At 43.3% G+C, this 22,338-nt stretch overlaps 1 protein-coding gene and 1 long non-coding RNA gene across 9 annotated transcripts; one reads left to right on the plus strand and one right to left on the minus strand.

Moving 5' to 3' along the window:
* The first annotated feature begins 380 nt into the window (after positions 1-380).
* LOC111272674 (uncharacterized) lies at positions 381-15,402 on the plus strand. Of its 2 annotated transcripts, XM_022854253.2 has the most exons (5): positions 381-3,999; positions 12,250-12,356; positions 12,948-13,165; positions 14,238-14,420; positions 15,218-15,402. In XM_022854253.2, the coding sequence occupies exons 1-5, from the start codon at positions 448-450 to the stop codon at positions 15,400-15,402; spliced, it is 4,245 nt and encodes a 1,414-aa protein (XP_022709988.2). In that variant the 5' UTR covers positions 381-447. The 2 variants fall into 2 exon arrangements, with proteins under 2 accessions (XP_022709988.2, XP_022709989.1); XM_022854254.2 differs by lacking the exons at positions 12,250-12,356; positions 12,948-13,165; positions 14,238-14,420; positions 15,218-15,402 and adding an exon at positions 4,438-7,533.
* LOC111272675 (uncharacterized) lies at positions 15,004-22,095 on the minus strand. 7 transcript variants are annotated; one of them, XR_002687648.2, is made up of 6 exons: positions 21,022-22,095; positions 20,524-20,883; positions 19,022-19,231; positions 18,723-18,815; positions 18,390-18,539; positions 15,345-15,468 (listed from the first exon to the last, which is right to left on the minus strand). It is a non-coding gene; the product is annotated as an uncharacterized LOC111272675 (long non-coding RNA). The 7 variants fall into 7 exon arrangements; XR_002687651.2 differs by lacking the exon at positions 21,022-22,095 and having other exon boundaries at positions 19,022-19,193; positions 20,524-21,009; XR_015315799.1 differs by lacking the exon at positions 21,022-22,095 and having other exon boundaries at positions 20,524-21,009.
* Between the last annotated feature and the right edge of the window lie 243 nt (positions 22,096-22,338).

The raw sequence follows: 22,338 nt of genomic DNA on the forward strand, positions 1-22,338 counted from the left end.
GAGGCCAGCGCCGTGCAGGCCGCCTTCGAGCGCTCGTTGGGCCTACAGTACTGGCCCACAGCGCTTGCCACGACCGACAACTTCACCACTGCTACCAACGTCACCAGCGAGAAGCCGCCACTGGTAAAATTGTCGCTAGTCTCGTCGTCGCCAATAACGACAACAACAAAGACAGCAGCCACGCAGCAGCAGCAGCAGCGCCAGCTACAGTTCCCGTGCACGATTCAGGTGGCCCGCAGCAATACACGCGACTGTCCAAGAGCATCCTATTTCAGTGCTGCCACACGATCGCCGTCAACACCGTCGCCGCTCCCGCTGCCTCTTCAGCCACATTTATCGAGCCTTAGGCCTGACGCGCTCGCTCTTCAAGCGGTTCGACAATGTGGGGTAGCCCGACACTATATCGGATACCCCTCCTGTTTTCCATATACCGCCCCGTCGCTCAATATGAGCAGCATCAACAAAATACAACAGAAAGCTGTTGTTGTTGTCGCCGCCAGAGTCAGCAGTCAGCGGAAAAACAAACAGAAACGAGAAGACGGAAACGACGAAGAGAAGAAGGCAGCGGCTTGCAGCGCCACAGTGGTCAACGTAGCCAACGGTACCGTCAGTTTGGCCAGCTCGAACGTGAGGAGCGAACACGCGAATGTCGAATGCGTCAAGTCTGCCAGTGTTGGCGCCACCACATGGCGTACGGGATCAGGAATTTGCGCCCCTCCACGAAAGGGGAGCAGCCCCTTAACGCGAGGGTGGCAAACGAAGTTGATACAGGTAGCGAACGACGACAAAACGGTACAGCCAGTGAATTGGAGGCGGAAATGGTGGATGAAGAGAAACGTGACAACGAGGAAGCAGATAAAAAGAAAAACGTGGACGAACTCGAAAATAAACCCGGGATCGAAAGTACCGGAAACGGTCCCGGAGAATACCACAACTTTTTCTCGGATCGCGAATCACGACGGCGCGCTATTATGGCCAGAAGTGGAAGCAGTGACGAGCAATCACGACCATGGCGAAGAATCTCTGTTGATGCAGCAAGTGACAATGGCGGCAGACATCGAAAAATATCAATCGGTCGATCGTCGCGACACATGCCACCGGCATGGACACTATCGTCAACACAGTATTCGACCTGGACGGCCTACATGGTTCCATCATCAAATGCCGTCGAGCCGCTACCCGAGCCTGCGTGGAGTCTGTGTTTCGACGAAGGACAGGCACGACCTGGGTTGTCAAAAGAAAATACTCAACGAGCACTTCAATTGCGTCGATTGTCACCCGAAAAATCATCTAACGGACGAAACGGTGCAAGAGCTACTCATGCTACGGCATTTGTGGACTCTGCGGAACTGTCAAGACTCGCGAATGCTTATCCGACCTCAAACACCTATCAGTGTTCCGAAACAAATCGAACCTATCATTGTCATAAGCATAGCAAAAGTACGACAGAAATGTGCAAAATCACGACAAAAGAAAGCAGCGCCGACGCCACCAATGTCGTCACCGTCCCGACGTCGCTTCGTTCGACCAAGTTCAGCAAACCATCGATATTTTCCGAGCGCAACCGCGCGTGTCTCGTGGGCTCGCAGACTGTCGTGGGTCTCCCGACCGAGTCCGTGGCCGGGTCCATCACCGCCATCAAAGTCAGAGACCGAGCGGGGATCGAAACACCAACAAATTCAAAGGCTAAACAGCAACAACAGCTGGAGCAGCAAAAAGTATCAAACAACGACCGTGATCGAAGTTCCAGTGTCGGCCGCGTGTTCCCAAAAGAGTTTCTGTTACAACTACAACTATTATTATTGCTATTATCGTCGAAATCATTCGACAATGCACGCGTCAGTATCTTCGTCAATGTTAAAAGGAATACCAGCGTTACTCCAATACTACGTAGCGATTTCTTCAAATGTACGCGTCAGAAGACGACAGCAACAGCATGACGAAGCAGGTCAGTGGCCATATTTTCGATCAGCAAAAATTTGCCAACGAAACCAGCGAAAGCGGCAGGAAAACCCGATACACCGAAATCAGCAGCGGCAGCAGCAGCAATGCATCGGTAATGATAAGGAACGACAACCTGTTAGTCACTTGCTGTCTTCTGCTTTAGCTGTCAGTCACGACGTCTTTTTTCCGTATTTAAAAACTCATGTCGTACTAACAACATTAACAAAAGCGTCGTCAGCCAGCAATCACGTTAATGTTAACAACAGCGTTGAGGCGACTGGTGATGCGCTGCCTATCGATAGCACGCTTTTGTCGCGACGATCAGCAAGCGGCCAAACGCAGTCGTTCAGCTTAGACAACAGTTCGAGCATTTCGTCATCCAATAGTTCGTCAAATGTTTGTCGAGCAACGAATGTTCAGTGTAGGTATTTGTTCGACAAGCCTACGCCGGCAAAATCAACATTTCCGTCGTTGATGCTTCCGTCTTTGCCGCCGCCTTCATCGACGTGTCCGGCCCTGCCACCAGCTTTAATATCACTAAGAAAGGAGGTGACGAGCACAACAACAACAAAAGAATCATCCTGCGACGGTAAATTACCAACAGCAACAATAATACGAAAGTCATCCTCATCAGAGAAATCAACATCGACAACAGTAACAACAACTGCAAGAGCATCATCATTGACGCTACCAACAAATTCACACTTGTGTAACGGCCAAAAGCCTCCTCGTTACAAAGAGTGTACGTCACATGGACGGGTTGCCGCGGCCCGGGGGACGCTCCGAGCGTTCCGACTCCAACACGCGGTTGTATACTGCCTTTTGTATCTTCTTGTCTTACTTGTACCTAAGCCGTGTCAGGGATTCGACATCGACATGCAGCAGCAGCCGCAGCAACAGCAGCAACAACAACAACAACAGGCGAAGTTCCGATGTCCGGAAACATGCAACTATGAGACTCCCGAAATGCCGACGTTCGAAGAGTTCTGCTCACGGCCCCAACCCCAGCCGCGAATGCAGCCAACGCCAACGCCGTCTGCTCTGATCGCGCAGAGGATCCGATCTGATGCCGCGACGCCGGGAGGCGCACGAGGTCAGCCTGCCTATCCGCAGATACCTGGTGGCACCGTGATGCTTCCAAAAAATGGTAAGTCCCGGGCGAATTTGTCTGGCGACCGACTAGGGCCACCTGGCAAGAAAGCCCAGTTCAAAGAGTTTAAAGAGCTCACGAGGAAACCGCCCCGCCTACGGGAAACTAATGATCAGGAAAATGAGCATAATCGCGATCATGAACGAGACCACGATCCTGACATAGACCACGACGCTCGGATACTGCCAACAGGCCATGATTCCACCGGAAGAAGCATTCCGGTGGCTGTACCTGTTCCATTCTCAGCTGACGAAGAGAGTGGTCAACCGAGTTTGTCGGCGGAAATGGCCCCACGGACGATGCAATCTAACAGCGGTGCATCGAGAGACGCTGTCGAAACAGGGGAGATCAGGAATCGTAGACATGTGCCAGGAGTAGAGGCGGACCCGCCACTTCCACCGGCGTCGCAGACGGGTCTCGAAAGTTTGGGGGGAGCATCCCAAGACGATCATGGCGACCCTAACAATAATAATAGTAAGAGAAAAAATCGAAACGGCAGCGCCAGTGAAAGCAGACCGAAGACCAGCGGCGTCGAGAAGCCGTTAGACGTTGGAAGCGCTGCGTTGACGAGTCTGGCCCGCTCGAAGATCAAATCTGTGGTCGCAGCTAAAGAGGACAAAGAGCATGAGTCACTTCTGTTGATGGACGAACCGACGTCGACGGATAGCGCTAATGGTGGCAATCGCGTGCCACGTCTCCGGATCTGTGAGCATATCTCACCTGATATGCTGCTGGATCGGAAAAGATTTTGTAACGCCTCCCTCGAGGAACGCAGTAAAATGTGGGACCGATTGTGGAATGAGGATCGGAAAGCCTGTGAAACCGTATGCCAGATGGAGAAACTCTTTGATAGGTTTGATTGTAATCTAAGGTACTCAGTGCGCTGGAGCTGCAGGCATTGTCAGGTGAGCCGCCGATTGTCACTCAGTGTCCATTTAAATAGCAACAGATAGTAAAATGTAACAGTAAAAAAAATGCGAACTGTTAACAGGCCTTTACTGCACTCTGGATATGTCTTATATGCATACATACATACATACAATAGACTAATAACAGTGCCAGTACCAAAAGCGATGGCTGTGCTCATAGCGGGGTAGTAGCGCAATAGAAGAACGTGACACGCAGATAATAGGTCTTACATGGCACTATAATGACAATAAATAGAAGGTGATATAGGATTATGTCTAATGGTCGAAATCGGAACCGAAACAATCAGTCCTTTGTCAACACACAGAGCAAGTGCACACTCCTAGGGAACATGGATTAGTAACATGTAGATACATACGAAATCGCAAAGCGACTATATGTTTTGTCTGTTGCCGTTGCTTCTCCCCGATCTACAGTAACAGGATCACCGCTTCAAACCCGGTCTTCCCACCAAGATAACCATATTCCCGGGGGTACCTGCGATGAGACGTAAGGGGGTCTTTCGTCACCTCAGCGCGCGAGACACTTAGCTCTACTTCCTCTGCTTATTCGACCCTAGCCGACGCCTAGCCCGCTAGCGTTATAGCAAACTGTTCAGCAGACATTCTGTTCTTTAATTGTGAAGCAACTTTTTTTGTCAAGTTTCTTTTTGAATCGGCATCTGTTGCATTTTAGAAATCTAGACAGGAACTTTGTTCTCCGCTTACCGACTGTCTTTGAAAGGTTGACTCGGACATTAGTATCTCCTTTCCTCTGAGTGATCTCATTAGTCCAAAGAGATCAGAAAAATGAATAATGCTACTCTATTAGATACTGGAAATTAAAGTGTTGAGGCCGCTCTGTACATGCTTATCAATAGCACTATACAGAAAGTGCTGTTCGAGCGGCCGTTCGTACTTTTTGTCAGCCTGATTATAGCACGTATGAGCTATGAACTAAGATAGAAAAAATATAATTACATTCAGCACTATCTTAATTAGACTTCAGAGTCGGGGAGACAGAAGGCACAAAATTGTACATGTATTTTAGAAAATAATCACCTATATATATATGTATTAGGTAGTCGAAATATTTTTGATTGTTTGTAAGTAAAAATTTTAGCAAGCAGTTTTCGCATCTATTTATTAACCTTTAGATTAACACAATTTGCTAGGTGACCCGAATACAAAATCAATGATTCCTTTCAAATGAATATATTGTACCATTTTTTTGGCATCGGTGTGGGCTTTGCCACAAATTATAGAGATTTACTTTTATATCGGCGTGCTATTATTATATTCAATCTATATTTCATTATCCATGGTCGACCGCTTTGCAAATGGCTTAATTTAGTTACGTCCTTGTAGGATTCATTGTAGATAGAAATACGATCAAGCAGATTCTTTTGCATCAATTCGTGTAGCGCCGAAACAATGAACTTCTGTTTACGTAGCCAACTTTCATCTGGGTTTAAAACTGTTCAGTGATAAATGTCTTGTTCCTTAGTGATGTCGTAGCTACTTATGCGTCGATACTGTCCAATTTACGCAACAGATTATATTATTATTATTACGCAATAGATTCAGTATTTCTTTTTCGTTGGCTTACTGTAAGCTGCATCTTTGACATCGAGATTTTGAGGTCGAAAGCGACAGGATTAGATTAGCGCCTTTCTTCTCATGACCCATAAAGAGTCTGAACAGCGTTCGTACCTTCATCGTAATCAAATTTTAAAGTTTTTGTCGAAAATAATTTTTTTAGGGGCTTCATATCCTCTAGGACCTCTACCTTCTGAATGAGAGTCTGAATGAACGCACTTCTACAGTAGGGCATCTGCTTCCGACAAAACTCAACTTTCAAATGACACCAACATCAACGGAACTCGACGTATAGTACCTGAGATATGATACTTTCAAGTCGTCTAGACAGAAGAACGGTCAATACTTTTTCATAGACGAGCGTGTATATCATGATACTCGTTGCAGCCTACTCAAATTTGGCCTGCGCCGGGCCATAAACAGCTTTCTCATTGTGCTGCTAAGGAGTTTTGACACTTATCGAAAGAGAAATAAGTACGCGCACTGGTTAAGATTTGAGAAAAGGAATATGTAGGAAAAAGCTCTTAAAGCCTATACTTTTTACAGGGTTTTACTGGCGTATTAATGGAAAACACTTTGTCGAAGGATCACCTATAAATACTCATATGACATTCATCAAGTTAAAACGGGTCAACGGTAGCATGAACACGAACTAATTACCATAGTATCACAGGATAACTAGAACATGATAGTTAAATACCTTTTCTTTTAAAAAGTTCAAGGCTGATGCATTATTCAAACGAGATTTTGCCGCCAGTTCATTTGATAGTGTCATGGGACTCGAGCCTGGTAAATTTTGAACCTCGTATCCTTAAGCCTTGGTTGGGGACAATGAATTAGCTGACTTACGGAGTTTTGTACACTCAAGTGATACGATTAAATCGTTGAAACAGTGCTATGGGACAAGCCAACGTAGAATACAATCGCATATGGCATTTTCTTTATAGTCAACGAACTGGATTTGCTGGCGCAAGTAGTAAGCGACAAGTGCACCTGTAACGGACTAATTGTTACGCAGAGAACAGCCGTAACGAGTTCCACTTCAAAACTTGGGCTCGGGCTGAACAGATGAGCTAGTTGCGTTTTTTTGCGGTAAGAATTATACACTGTAACACCGTGCAGTCGGTTCATTAATGTAAATCAGCCACTTTCATCACAGTGTACAATAATCTTTTATACAAATGTAAATGTTTATATTAGCAGTGAGCGTCAGTCGTTTCAGCGTACACAATTCCAATGTGCATCCAATGTCAGCGTTCGTGTTAAAGACAGTTGTCATTGATGTAAAAAAGTAGTTTAGTTTTTGTTCCGGCTTCGTCTAATTACTGCACGTGCCGAACTCGTGATTGCTCTGCTCGTATTCTACAAGCGTTATTCTATAAATTGATACAAGCTTTTGTCATCGTTGCCTTGTGTGCATAATATAGTCATTACAGCAATACTCCGCATCTTATTCTTGTTACATCTTACAGGTGAAGACTTGTCCCTCTGCCTTTCGATCCCGGTTCCCTTCCGGATCCTTCGGTTCCCACGATTCAAAGAAAACTATCCTTGAATGAACCCAAAGCATTCGTTTGGGAACTCACAGGCCCAAATCTAAAGAGCTTCACAAAACAACCACTGAATCACGGGCCGATATAGATGATCCGACAATAGAACTTACCCCTTACAGATGCTTTTGCATTCACATACTCAGCCGAAAAAGTTCGGCATATCCTACAGATTCCTTCGTAGATGTATATACGCTAAAACCGACCCACTCGCATCCGTTTGCATATAGGCGTTGTTCGCTATTTTTCTAATCTTCGCTTCACCTGTGGCTATCAACGCTCACTCAAACATAGAGTGAATCATATTTCATAGTTTCATTTGTTGTTATTCCACTCTTCGTGGTCGTACCTACAAGTTTCCCGGGTTTTCCGTCTGTAAAGCGGATTCTTGCGTGGATCGGCATCGGTGTCTCTATATCGATGTATAGCGTAACGTGAATGCAAGGGTCGTCGGTTTGCTCTGCATCCGGATCAAGCTAACAAACATCGGGGATGATCAGTGTAGATCGAGACTTTTCTTTTACTTACCCCAGCACTCGGTTTCCGAGTGAGAACGCCAGCGTACCCGTGATCACTTCGTTGCAGCAGTAGCAGCAGCAGTAGTAGTACTAGCATTGAACGCTAAAACGTAACCAGTGGGGAGTCTCTCGAACCCTTGTACCCTGTCTCAATGAATATCTATGCCGACCCCTTTTATCCTGATTCGGCCTGTAGCCCGCGTCCAGCTGAGTAAGAATACACTTGGTACTACTGGCTTACATGAGGAGACCGCCGCAGGGTCGTTTGACATCGGATTCCTATCGTCACCCTACTAATGACCACCATTTGCAATTCATACGACTACAGTCACAAGTCAAATTGCTTTTGCTGTTACACACAACAAGCACGGCCTACGGTTCATCTCCGGGTGTAAATATTGTTTCCCTGATAGATTCGTTTGTTCTTTATGATTTCCACTAGTTTAGGGATTGTTTTGTTTCTTTCCGTACACTTTCTGTGGTGTATTAGCAAATGGACAAGGTTCCCATTTGCTGTCGTCTACCGCTACTTTTTCGCTGTTGTTAATAAAAAGAGCTGTCCATCTATTTATCTGTGTGGGACCGTCTGCGATAAGCGAAAGAAACAAGAGAGAGCTAGGGGTCATTTTTTGGGACGGTCTAGCTAACTGCGGTGATAGCTTATATTACTGTGCATTTATTACGATAGTGCTGATATGATGATAACTCGGAACGTTCGGTCAGTATTGCCGTTTTCCGTTACTAAGCCACAGAATGTCCGTAGGCAAACAGTAATTAGGCGAAGCTGAGAAATGCATCCATCCGCGACGGTACTAAGTCGTAGCAGGCTCCTTTTGTTTGCCAGCTGAAGGACGTTTAAACAGCTAGCTGCGATGGCTTCTCGAGGTTGCGTGATGAATTTGGAACGATAGCAAATATGGTAGACTATGGAGCTCGACTAGGAGGAACCGTCGATTATGAAACGTTTACGATATCGGAGCTCCGTTTATCGAGTTTGTTTTATCAACAATGTAATAATTGAAGATGCAATAGTTGAAGACGTCCAGGGCTAAAACGCTATGATTTAATACCAACTGGGGAAAAACCGGCTAAGTGAATATTGCAAAAAAAAAAATGTTATAATCGATGTAAAATTATCTTTGTAGACCATTGTTGAAGCCGCTAATCAACTTCGGCATGGACCACCAGCGAGATGGAATTAATCTTCAGGCTTCTTATAAGGACAAAGCAACCCAACCACGTACTACTGCCTACAGTACTATAAGAATTGTCTATTAGGAGGTCTTGTGGCGTCAGTAAACCGGATACACACATTGAGAATGGTATCCACGTCGAGATTTCCTTAGAACTCGAAAAAGCTTCGCCGACAGCCACAGGTCGTCAACCACGGTTCTTCTACCATTGGTAAACGACCCTTGATTCACCGCAGTTATTTATTCTACTCCTCCCTATATCTGTCTAGCTTCTCTTAGCTACGGCCCCTGCCCCTTATGATATGAAGTGTTACAATGAGTTCGGACAAACCTGCAACTGGTAGTCGTCTGCCCATAGTAATGTTGATACATGTCATCGTTTCGAGCACCACGATTCGCGCTTTTAGTTAGTTTGGTTCGAACCGTGGGTCTTTTGGCCAACCATAGTCTTTGCTATGGCTTCGCTAGTAGCACAGTATAGTTGGCATGGAATACTCGGAAAATCAGCAGAAGTCTGACTCGCGGTTGGGCAGCACAATTTAGATGGCTTTTCCTGTTTTATTTAAAAGACCTTCTATAGAGTTGGGTGTTTCACTGGGATTTTTTTCTAGCTTTTCTTTAGAGATGCCCAGTTTTAGTGGCCTGTTAATTAGGAACGGAAAACAGACAAAATGTTTAAGGCTTTTACAATTATTAAGGCTTGCAGTAGGCTATTACAAATAGAGAAATCATGATGTAACGTGAATCCATTACTGGTAATTATGATTGCCTTGAAGGTCTTTAGTTTGGTACAATTGTCGAAGCTTATACGCATCAGACGAATCTTGTGGGTATCATAACTAAGATGTATCTCAACAATGAGAAATTCACGTTAACAGGCGTTCCATAGATATTGAAGACTCTGAAAAATAGAATCCATAGAATTAGCCCTTTGACAACGTTGTTGCTTGTCAATAATTTCCATCGGCATCTGTTTCGTATGCTCATGACTTGTGGAAATTTTACTTGATGTTAGCCCAGTCCAATCAACTGTCGCCAAAAAATCCTCGTGCAGAAGAGATCTGCATTAATTAAGATCTGCATCATAATTGTTTATCTTGCAACCCAACAGAAAATATTATTTGGTGGCAGAATTTTTCTGTTTAGGGTTCAAGTACTATGGCACGTCACAGAGCTCATGGGGAGAGGCAAACTTTATCATACTGTCGTTGACAGCCCCCGCATACATCGATAGCCCGTTTACACATGTTACCTTGCAGCTTTCCTATTCTCGTTGCAAGCTACTAGAATCATGTGATTCTAACCCGGTCCAAACAACCGACGAAGTCTAAGCTCAAGAAAGTTCCTTGGCCACCATATCACACTTTATGACTCTGATGACGACTGTCACGTGCTTGGCGAAGAGATTACGCGCAATTTCATAAGCCATACGATCTCTTATTCGCCTAAATAGAGTAGAAGCTGCTGACTAAATTGTATGTAAACTATGAAACATCAGTCAATTCCATACACTTATGCTATTGTTGTTATTGATGGCAAGGCCGCACACAACACCGTCGCATGGATGATGCTGACGTCTATGTAACGTGCGGTCCCTTTCAGTACTCGATGACGAGAAGTGTAGCATCGCACCTTGATATTTCTGCTACCAGTCGTTCATATATGGAAGAGACGAAGGTAGAAAGAGAGGCAGAGGTAGAAAGAAGAGCTTTAGTTCGTGCTTCTGCTTGCTCGGCCTTACACGGCCTTGGCTTGTCGGGCCTGACGAGGCGAGTAACTCTAACAAGATACTAAGGATTCACCGGCAGGGTAATTGTCCACTTGAGCTTTGCTTGAGTTGCCAATATGGTCCGCTCCCCACTCGGCTTATCTCGGTTTGTTATCCGACGACGCCGTTGCAGCTACAGATAGGACAGTGGTGGCAGCGGCTTCGACCACGACTCAACGACTCCGGTCCTAAAAGGCCTCCATCATTCAAGCCCGTTAAACTTAAACATCTGCCTGTGGCCTCGGATAAAACATAATGAGACTGATTTTTTTGTTGTCAATAAAATTATGAACGCATCGGAATTTGTACAGCAAGCGATGCAAGCTTATTATCCCAGCGCCAATTCAGTCTTTGTATCATCCAGCGTTAGCCGGAAGCTTTCGCTGGTCGCAAGAACCTGTACACGACCAAAGGGCCACTGGCGGCCGTTCGCTGCTCTCGTCAGCATTAAAAAGGTTTTCGTACCTACATGTTCACACGTGGAAATTGCTAAATTGAGTCATGCTATTTGATTCTAGGAAAGCTTTTCGAAGCCGGCAATGATATATGCGAAAAGACACGCTTTTTGGTATAAGTTGTGCCAACGTTTCACGCGTCAAATTCGGGATTAGCTTCATGACCATGCCTCAGATATTTAAGCTAGCATTACCCAATTTTATTGATGACTACTAAATTGTTTTATTAGATTTTGTGGTGAGGGCTTTTCTAGGATATTACATACGCTCTAGCTACTAAGATCTCTGGTTATTCAAGGGTCTCAGAGAACAGGCGTGCTTAATGTTCATCCGCGGTGCCAATTCGTGATGGGAGCCAAATATCTGAAGCAACGTTCAGCGGCGGTACTAAATGGAAAACCAAAGATATTCACTCATTTCACTGCACAGTAAATAACAGTACAACAATCAGGTCTACACAGGCGCGTGTGCAGTATTGAGAAGAATCGTTTCGAAAAACAAAAAAAATATCGATCTGAAGAGACTGTATGAACCTGATATTAAGATTTAATGTCTTGTGTTTTTATGTTGTGCTCTATCTGATGACCGTATGAAATTCTTCATGAATATTACCAGAAAAAGTAAAGTTCCTATTTTGAAAAAACCTGAATTATTTGCATCACTAGTACCACTATATATCACTACGGTTGTGTTCCACTAATTATACTATAAAGCCGAAGGGACACATATGGAAGTTGCGTAGTTACGAGGCCGGATACGCTCTGATCTTACGGCTTCCATAGTGATGTTTAAAGGAACGCCACAGTAGGAAGTTGTGAGTCACTCCAGATTAAGAAGACTTGACCAAAAAAAAAAGTCAATTCTTTTGTTTTATAACAAAAGAATTGACTATTTTTTGAAGAATTGACAACTAAACCCTGCGACTCAAACATCTAAATGTTTTGAGTTTTATATTCCGTTCTGTTTTAGTCATTTTCTAGCTATAGCATTGCTTCAGATGGCCAGCTCTTTTCGGCATGGAATAAAACGAGCCTACACCCTATTTCGACACCTACACTACATTAACTTTGAATCCCTCTGATTAATACACGCACTCGTTATCGCTACACGAATACGGGACTGACACATCTGTATGTCAAGTTGACTTTAGTCCTTGTTCCATTCCAGGACTCGTATCGCGAGTGGACGTGTGCGATGCAATTGCCCATCTTCCACCCGGTTACGGGGGAGCTTTGGAAACCTTGTAGAAGTCTCTGCACCGACGTTGAGGAACGGTAAGTTACACAATACTAAGGCAAGCTGAAAAAGAAATAATAACTTCGAGTATTGCAATTTGACTCAAATACTAGCATAATAAAAAATTTCGTCATTAATAAATTAAACTCTGCATCTATAACGCCAGTGCTAAGCACAAAGCGAACGCTGGTGCACTTTCGGACCCTTAATTTCATCTAATAAAGAAAAGCGGTCTTGTGCAATATGCTAGTTGATACTCCAGGGATGATTCACGTTCGCTCTTTAGAGGGAACACTTTGTGCTAGAATATGGAACTATTCTGTAAAAGCTACAGATAATATTGAATTTAAGAAACGGTGAATAATTTTGGCTTCATTGCTTAAGTGTGTCAGTGCATCTCTGTGAGAATGTACAACGGCAAAATCATGTAGGAAGTCTTGATGCGTTATTCGAGCCTTCTACTTCCCACAAGATTTCACAGCTAACATCTAATTTCTCATACAAGTTAGGTATTATATACTTTTTATTGAAAGCGAAGAACAATGGTTCGCTTGAAAGCTCAATAATGTCTGTGCTAGAGAGAAGCTAAATAATGTCTTCTGTATGTCTTTGTTACCAACATGTTTTAGGTGTCCGCACTTCCATCCAATTCAGGGTGAGGCATATGCCGGAGAACCATTGTTCTATTGCATCGATCCAAACATACCTGAGCCCGAAGAGTACTCACCCTATGCTTCAGACGGAAGGTGCTATCTGGCCTGCTGGCTCAAAGAAAACCCTAAGGCCAGGCTACCCGAAAAAGTAATTAACACAGACCTGCTTACCTTCACGAATCCAACAAACAAAGGTAAATATTTGTATTTTTTTAAATAACTGTCATGTGCCACATGTCCACAATTCAAGCTTATAAAATCTTCAGAGCTTTTCTACATGTCTCGTGAACGATTAGTGAGTAAATTAACATTTGAATACAACGTCCAAAAAAAGGTTATCACTTTAATACGTTATTATTCATTAAAAGCAATATTAAACGGATTTGTTTAGGTTTAAGGTGATAGTAGAATATTAAAGTAACAATAGCAGAGAAGTTAGCAAGCAGATTTAATCAGTATGCAGTCCTTAGATATCTAAACAAGTTGTCAACTCCTCCGGTAAAAATCACCTAAAACAAGGACGTCTTCAAGAAGAAGACTACACGTCATACGCCACGCTGTAGAAAACAGCATATTGGCTAAGAGGGCAGTTAAACAAAAAGAATCTCCAAACATAATACTATCGTGACGAAATACGAAGATAAGACCGTGCCAAAAGGTACGAGTCTTATATAAAGCTGTAAACCTTTCTTCACTAAGACAAATATTTTCTGGGAACAACCAGATAGAATGACTAGAGATTTTTCGAAGCTTACCATATATCTCATGTGTATATGTGGAACAAGCTTCCCTCTACCATACTATAAAAGTGAAGCACAAGAGCTACAGTGATGCCTTGTTACCCCGCAAAGTTTATAGAGAAATCGAAAGTCGCGAGAATAGCACAATACGTTCATTACGTGTGTTAGATTTAGTGACCACTTCGATTCGATTGAAATCTAGTGTCGCATTTGCGCGATCGCTAGTATTTTATCTATATTTTAGATTATGATGTTTTGAATTTACGCAGAACATAGCTTGCAAATAACGGCACTTATCATTCAGCTGAAGTGCAGTAGTAAACACTGTAAAGCCATTATCGAAACACCGTGAAGTTATTTTCTAATATCATCTTACCAACAGCACGAGCGACTTTATCAAAAAATGCTTGATCTTTTTGCTGTCAGTGTTGAAATGGCGACGATCATACTGAACAAACTTATCTGTGAGTCGTTTCTCTTCTAACTATAAAATAATGTCGAAGTGAAACCTTTTTTCTCTATGCAGATGAAGGTAGTCAAGTGTCAAGTAAAGCATACCAAACGGCTGTTAGCCGAAGCGGCAAAGATCGGGGCGACAACACTCCAGTGGGAACCCTGGACCTAGAAACGACGTCTGCGTCGCTTTCGCTAAACGGCGTCGTGCTGGACACCAATACCGAGTCTGGTGAGGGGGAAAACTCAACCACAGGTAAGTAAAGTTCAAGTATCTATCGCGTTGTTTGCTCACACATCAGTTAAAGGCCTGATATGTCTCCTAGCCCAACTGAATAACCAGCCACTGCTTCGTACAGTGAGAGGTGGACGACACAGGTCTTTGATTGATTGTGATGAACTCATAACAGATTTCCCTCAACCAAGGTTTGCCTGTGATAGGTCAATGAAAATCGGAAAAGAAAACCGTAAACTACTGACAAAAGTATTATTGGAGATTTGCAAGTTTGAGTAGATGTAGATAAACTATACAAATTAAAACGCGAACGATTTGTATTAGATGAATATATTTAATGTAAGAGAAGCTCATACTGCCAAAACTTCATCAAACCTGATCAGGCTAGTCACGGTCAATTAAGTCGATTGATGTTAATTTAGCGTTTGAAATACTTTATCATCGAGAAAACCTGTCGAATTCGAGTGGCATACAGCGAAGAGAAAAGTAGACTAAACAATTCTTAAAGATATTTAAAAAGATGGGCTACAGGTCATCGAACATTGGTTCGCTCTATTTCCACATTTAGTAATATCTTAAAAGTCAAAGAAAAAAGGAGCACAACTGAATTCCGATAAGATTTATAACACATCATAAGCGACAAGCGAAGCACACCGACTTTTCAACGCACCGATTCGTAATACAAAATCCAATGTTGCCGGTTGCGTAATTATAGGAATATTAGTCTTGACAATATCAAACAATACCCATGATCATATACACCTAACATACAATAATAAAACCTAAAGCTAAAAATTCCTTTCATTTACGCTTTGCAGAGCGTGATCATCAAGCTTGTCCAGCAATCGACTGGCTTGTCGAGGACCCTTCCATCGAAAGGGTTGGAGCAGACAACCGGCGAAGCCAGCCCGCTTCTTCAGCGGCGAGTACAACTCGAGGTTGGTTGGGGGTGGCATCGTCTGAGTGGCTCATGTGCATCTCGTTGAGGGTGTTAACATGGTAACCATAGCTAACAAGCATCTCGACACGTTGGCTGAACTCTCAGCGTTAGCAAAAATTCCTACCGGATCTTGAGAACCAGGAAATAAGGAATCAAGTAAAAATACAAGATTAATGAAAGTAACGTATTATCAAGGTTAATAGCTGCTTGTATGGTTGCCATGTTGTTTCATAGGTCTATTGGAGAAACCCTAAATAAAATCAGCAAGATCAGCTCCAATTTGGATCCTAACGGGGGCAAATCTTGGATATCATACTTAAAAACGGGTGATTCCGAGAGAATCAGAAAAAAAATCGGGGGCGTTCGGAAACTACTTAATGATAATGTTAACGCCACAAATTCTGGCTATGCTTGATTATGTTGTGATTACATGTTCAATCAAAATTTAATGGATATTTTCGAAACTTTTAAATAAAATTATGGAATTTTATTTACAACGACTTTATGAAAAATCGTTGTGATAAAATGCCTACCTATATGCCTTATTACAGTCACAGCTGAACGAATCCTGTGCTCGCGCGTAAGTGACGTGTATTTACTACACTCTCCCCAAATGAATGCCAGAAATAGTCCCATTCAAAGTGACCTATCTTCGGTGAACGATGTCACACAGCAAACATATCACCCCGCCGCCAACATAAATAGCTGGCACAATAGAACATAAATAGCTGGCACAATAGTAAACAGCTGATTTCCTTTTCGTACACAGTTTCACATTCGACATTTCCTACCTTCTAACATCGTCTACTTATTCTGTGTACAGGTTCCTCAAAGGGCATGAAGATCTTCGGCGCGCTGTGTGTCATTTTATACGGCTTCTTGTCAAAACAAGCTCCCTGGTCGGGGCGCAGCCTCCTCGTTGCCTTCTGCACTGTCGTCAGTATTGCCTGTTTAATCAGTAGTGTAAGTTTACAACAACGCTGCTTTCACACAGCAGCAACATAGCGACCGTCCGAACATCCACGAGAACACAGGGTACTGTTTGTCAGTTAGTCAACAGTCTGCATGGGGGCCCGTCGCCTGCGCACGCCGTCCGAGCGCCTCTCGCGGGGGCCGCTCATTCGAGGGCGCTGCCTCATCTTCTACCCACGTCGTTGGCATATAGGCGTATCGTGCCGCCGCAGGAATGCGCTTGTGTTACAGGGCAAGAGGATCAGTCCTGTCGTCGTTAATAATGGTGTAGACCGTGTTGCACGCGCCCATGTACCCTGAACGCCCCTCGGCCACCAGAGACGCGGTAGCCTCCGGTGTTTTGCTAATCGCTAGCTAGCCAATCAGCCGATTTTTCTATGCCATGCAAAGAGTTTCTAGAACCATCAACACAGACTAAAACAAACCTGCCTCGATGATCCCTCTCTACTGCCAACGCCTGATTGCCGTTAACCCTACAGCGGCTAAATTCTTCTATTACAAAGCGAGGACAAACCAGAAGCAACAAAGACAAACAGACGAGTTGAACGGCAGATAGTAAAGCATATATAACAATGAAATCATCGGGTGACGGCATCGATAACGGTGGCGGCGGCGATAAACGGTCGAACTTCGCGATACGCCGTTACGAACGACGTTACAGGGCGAAAATGCCTAGGCGTCGATGCGAGCAGACACGGACACACTCGTCCAGCGTTTGACATTTACCACCCGAATGATGATCGAACAGTGACAAACAGCACGTGGTTTTACCGATGCAAACGATATTGGGATTGGACACAAGACGCCCTAGTCCGGTGCTACGACGAACCTGAAAACGCGTCGCCCACTTCGCCCACGCATCTTGTTGATCCAAATTATCCGACGCTTCTAATTCTAACCAGAGGCTGGTATGGAAGCGTTCCGGCTAAGAAAAATTCAAACAGCAAAATTTCATCCCAAACAACATCAACAACAACAAGAACAGTGAGAACAACAATAAACGCCGGAAGCTTTAGCCCACCTTTCTTGCATCAAATCAACACGTTAAGAATTGTGATCTATGTCTAAACAACATCAATGAACATCGACACTTTTCTCAGCCAATCATCATTTATAGACCTAGCTCTGGAAGTCCCTCTAGCTAACATCATCAACTGTTCTTTCGTAGTGGCGACAAGGACGACGAAAACAAAATTACACTGTCTCTTGTTTCGGCGGCAAAAAAGCAAACTTTTAGGAACAGAGAACGCACTGGTAGTCCCAATTTGCATATTCTATCCCGACGCAACAAAAAACAAACAATTTGGACCTCAGGAAACAACCTAACGACAATTTAACTCAATATTATCAATAACAATTAGACAACTCTCACTTGCTATATGACAGTCGCGAGACAATAGTTGAGATAAACACAAGTGCCAATACGGTAAATAGATCGATTTGACAACCAGGGGACGACATGTGCTATGAACAAACGCTGAAATTCATGACAGCCGAAAGAAGTTACGGCCACAAATGATGACGATGTTGATAACGATGCTCTGAGTGTGGCGCGATAATGGATAGACGCAGCTCAAGCGGCACGCCCTCAAATAACGCGACTTTTCATTGGCGCTAGTCGCTTGGTTACTCTTCCTTCATGGTTCCGTTGTCAGTAGCAGACGATATTGACTTAAAGGCCACTCGGTGGCGACGCTGGTAAATAATGATGAGACTGTTTCATCCTGATATTTCTTTAAGCATTTTTAAAAAGATGGAGGGAAACCCCAATGTAACCAGCGGGCGCGCCTAGACTCGAAGCCTTCGATTCGTTCTATTGAGAAAAACAATAGAGTAGCAAAGCGTGTACTTCTACCAACTATAATTATAACATTAATAAATCAATCCTCATAGGCATAATGACATAATAATAAATGGTAGTGTGACACGAAATACGACAACGAACTGAGATCTGCTAAAGTCAAATTTGACTAGTTCAAGCTAGATGTGCAAATAACTATCATAATGATAATGTTGTTGGTGATGAAATAGGGAGAGATAACAAGAAAATTAAGATAAAGAAAGGGGAAGATGATTACACTGATATGCTTGAATACACCTTGGATATGGAGGACAACATGAATTTAATATGACAAGAAGAGTCGATTTCCTGTTCGCGGCATGATATTGAGGGTGTGCAGCGCTGACGACGGTTGCGGATGGTTACAGATTCATAAGTACCTGGGAAACTTTATAATTATTAGACAACGTATTATTATTAATATACTGTTAATAGAGCTGTTAGAAAGGAAATAATGAACGTATAGGTCGTAGTCTTCGTATATGACGGAAATGAAAAAATAACAAACCAGAAGCAAACACTAACATAAACAATAATGAAAACTATATATATAAAAGTAACAGCAAACAACCTGTATGATGTAATTACGAATGATTATCGTGCAACGGGTGAATGAGCAAGTATGTCGGTCCGACTGCAACTTTCTCATCTCGATGCGACTGGCCTGATACACAACATTAACAATAAGCAGAAACAACAGCACACACGTACATTCACAACTGATTACCTAATTATATATACATGAATCTATATAAATATATAAATAATATATCTCTACTATGCGAGAGCGATGCCCTTTTATCGTCATGATAACTAGTAAAAAAAGAAGCCGGAAACCCAGAGAACTGTCATCAACAATTGTGATCTGACCTGCCATCACGTGAGCCCGGTATAACGATTCCGCTCGAGCCCAGTGGCCGAGGCCTAAGTCGGTCTTTCGGTTCGAAAATTAATATGCAGACGAATTAATGATATTGGATAATAGAGGACGATCGCCTTAATTTCCATATGGCTGGCAAAAGCAGATAACGAAGCCTGGAGCCTGGAAGAGCAGAACAAAAGCTCCATCGAATTTCCGTGCTGCCGACGTAACCGAAAAAGTTAGCAGAAAAAGCAAATTAACGTAAGCTCTAACTGCATACGTATACACAATACGCGTTATTTAGAAATGTCGCTCTTGGTATGGCATATGGCGCTGATAATGATGCTTTCTGCATTGCAGCGTCGTTGGTTAGAGATTAGCGTTCCAGTTATAACCCGCCGAATGAAAAATGACAAAAGGCGTTCGATTGAATAAAACGTAAAAAGTCATTACTTTCTCGTATTTCAGAACTATGTCTGCTAATAATGTATGATTGGAAATTTATTGCCAGCAGCACCGATCAAGATGATGAAAAGCGAGATGTTTTTATCCAAAGCTTAACATGTACAGATGTGAAATGCATGTGACCGTGCGACCTGAGAAAGCAAAGACTTTCTATTTGGCTCGCGCATGTCATCAGATGAACTTGCGGTACGCTCTCGTCTTGAGATTCGTCCTCTCGAGTCTCTTATTTTTGGCCATCGACGACTGTGGGTGACTTCAACTCACAAAGCTCGTTACCTGTTCTACTTTTACGGTTTCTAATTGGCAAGCATATTTGTCTATCAGTACTTGGCTGAACGTTAATTGTCGGTGGGGGGAAGGCTGGGTATTTTTACCAACAGATTTGCCCGATTTAGCTGGATCTGGCCCGGCTAACCTTCGGAATATTAAACTAACAATTTGCAACTTCACTGTTCCACTGTTGATGAGGAGCCAATGGAAGGTCAGAACCTTTGTTGAGACATAGACTGCCAATTATTGACTGAATCGTTTCGAATCAATGAGGGGTACGTACTTCGCCGGTGTTATTATCGTCAACAGAGTTGTGCTGCTTTGGCCCGCCGGTGCTGAGTGCCTGGGTAATAGCCGTGAGCTTTAATAGAAACTGCCCTCCCCCCACTACAGAACAATAACGACAAACACCATACGAATCCCTTCTCCGTATCTCGCCCAAGGTCACTATTCCGCCACGCAAGATACACATAACGGGAACATCAACAATATATACATGTCTCTAACTCTTAAATGTTATGATGCTCACGCTCAGACACGCTTCCACGAACTTCGTTAACTATCAGCTTATCGCATGTATTTGCTATGACTATTTGCTCGTTTTTACCACACGTAGAAGTTTTCAGACTTGGAGCTCTTTTCAAATCCCTTTCAGAAATCTTTTTTCTACAATGATTTCCTATTAATAGATTGTATTAGTGTTAATAGGTCCATAGGACCTTATATTTAAACTGAACAAGATCAATTTTCACTGTTGCCTGTTTCACCAACTTACCAGCTCCCGATCGTTGGCTTGACGGAGACAACAGTACTCGTGCTAAACTCGCCAAACAAGTGCATTTTGCAGGAAAAGGGAGTGTAATGTCAAGTTCTTTTAGTGCATATACCGTGTTTAATTAGTCAAATCATTGTTAGCGCACGTATCGCGGTTATGTTAGATATAAGCAGAGAGTCATTACAGGTCGATTCAGTATATCTATATGATGACCTTCAACGTAGGGTCTGCGCTAGCTCGTGTCTATATACACGAAGGAGATGAGCACGAAGGTGTCAATTTCCGCTCTATTTCATAGCAACGCCAAGTCGACACTTCCTTCATACTTGAGACGACGATTTACTTAATAAAACAATGCATCTACTCCAAACACACACACACACATATATATATATATATATATATATATATATATATATATATATATGCATCTACCGTCCGGATAGTAGTAATTAGATGATCGATGTAGAAAATATCCGGAATTCCTCATATTTGTACCTCAGGCAGGCACTGCTCCGCTTTCTTACGGAGCACGTATATGGCGTGTCGGCCACCGCAGTTCAGTCCAACAGCCAATAGCAAACGTGGCACCTGAATCCAGCACTACCATCACCTAAACCGTCACACATGGACAGATACTTATACGCAACATCACGCAGCTAAGCAAGCACATCTCGTCGCTACCGTGCGATGTTTACTGCTCCATGGCAGACAAAAGGCCGGCGGCGTCGTTGCGTGGATAGAGAACGTAAAAGCATAGGGAGAACGAACAGAACGGTAAATTGTAAATATCGACAATGTTACACAACAGAAAATACATACACACATTCCAATAAACAAGCAAACCAGCAGACGGATATGGCAGTTGGCAGCGTAGACGAACATAGCGGACGGCAAAGCAAACAGAATCACTAGGTGATATAAAAAAACGTGTACAAACAAACACGCCTCCGTAAGAGCGCAGCGGTAGCGTGTTTTTACAGACAAACATTTGTTGAACTTAATGGGCACCATCGCACTTTACGGAAGTCTTTAAGTCTTCTTTAAGCTTCTCATCTTCCTCATGGTCCGCCCGTCGTGATATGCAAATAATATGAAAGGAGTACTTTTAATAGCGAACGCATGAGAAAACGGCCGAGAGAGCAGGCGAGTGGCCGTGAAGCGAAAAAAGTAGGTCGAAAAGTTATTGTTGCTGTGAATAACACGACTAATCAAATGAGACACAAGAAAAATATATCAATTAGTTGTCCATCCAAATTGGCTGTCAATGATGCCGATAATCCAAACGTCAATCGGCGCTATAGTGGCATTGAATGCCCTTAGGTCTTTCTGCTAGTGCTAGACGGTGTAAGAGTTGAAAATAAGCGTCGTAAAAAAGGTGGCGGCGAAGTTGACCAAATTCAGCATAATTACTAGAGTCTGATCAAATCAAAACCCATTGATAATGACGATGTTAAGGCGAGATGTCATAAAGGTTTTTATGGACGAAAAATACACGCATCTGCAACTGCGATCGTACCAGATCGACCCAAATATGAAAGGAGTAAAATTAACAGAAACTTAATAATTCACGTTACCTACTTAACGATTCGTTGGCCATTTGTATCTTGATTTGAGGTTCATTGTCATAAAGCACCACTTTTTTGCGCGATAGTTGCTTCGAAAGCAGTTATTCAAGATGCAACGTCTTTTGATGCACTTTTTTCATGAACAGAAGGAGGGTCCAGATGGTGAAAGAACAGCAAGCACACGTCAGATACGCAACTGGTCAGCACAAATAAGCGCAGACAAAAACACGAGACCGACTAATAATCG

The sequence above is a fragment of the Varroa jacobsoni genome, unplaced genomic scaffold (assembly GCF_002532875.2).
Source record: "Varroa jacobsoni isolate VJ856 unplaced genomic scaffold, vjacob_1.0 contig02970, whole genome shotgun sequence".
NCBI classification, from domain to species: Eukaryota; Metazoa; Arthropoda; class Arachnida; order Mesostigmata; family Varroidae; genus Varroa; species Varroa jacobsoni.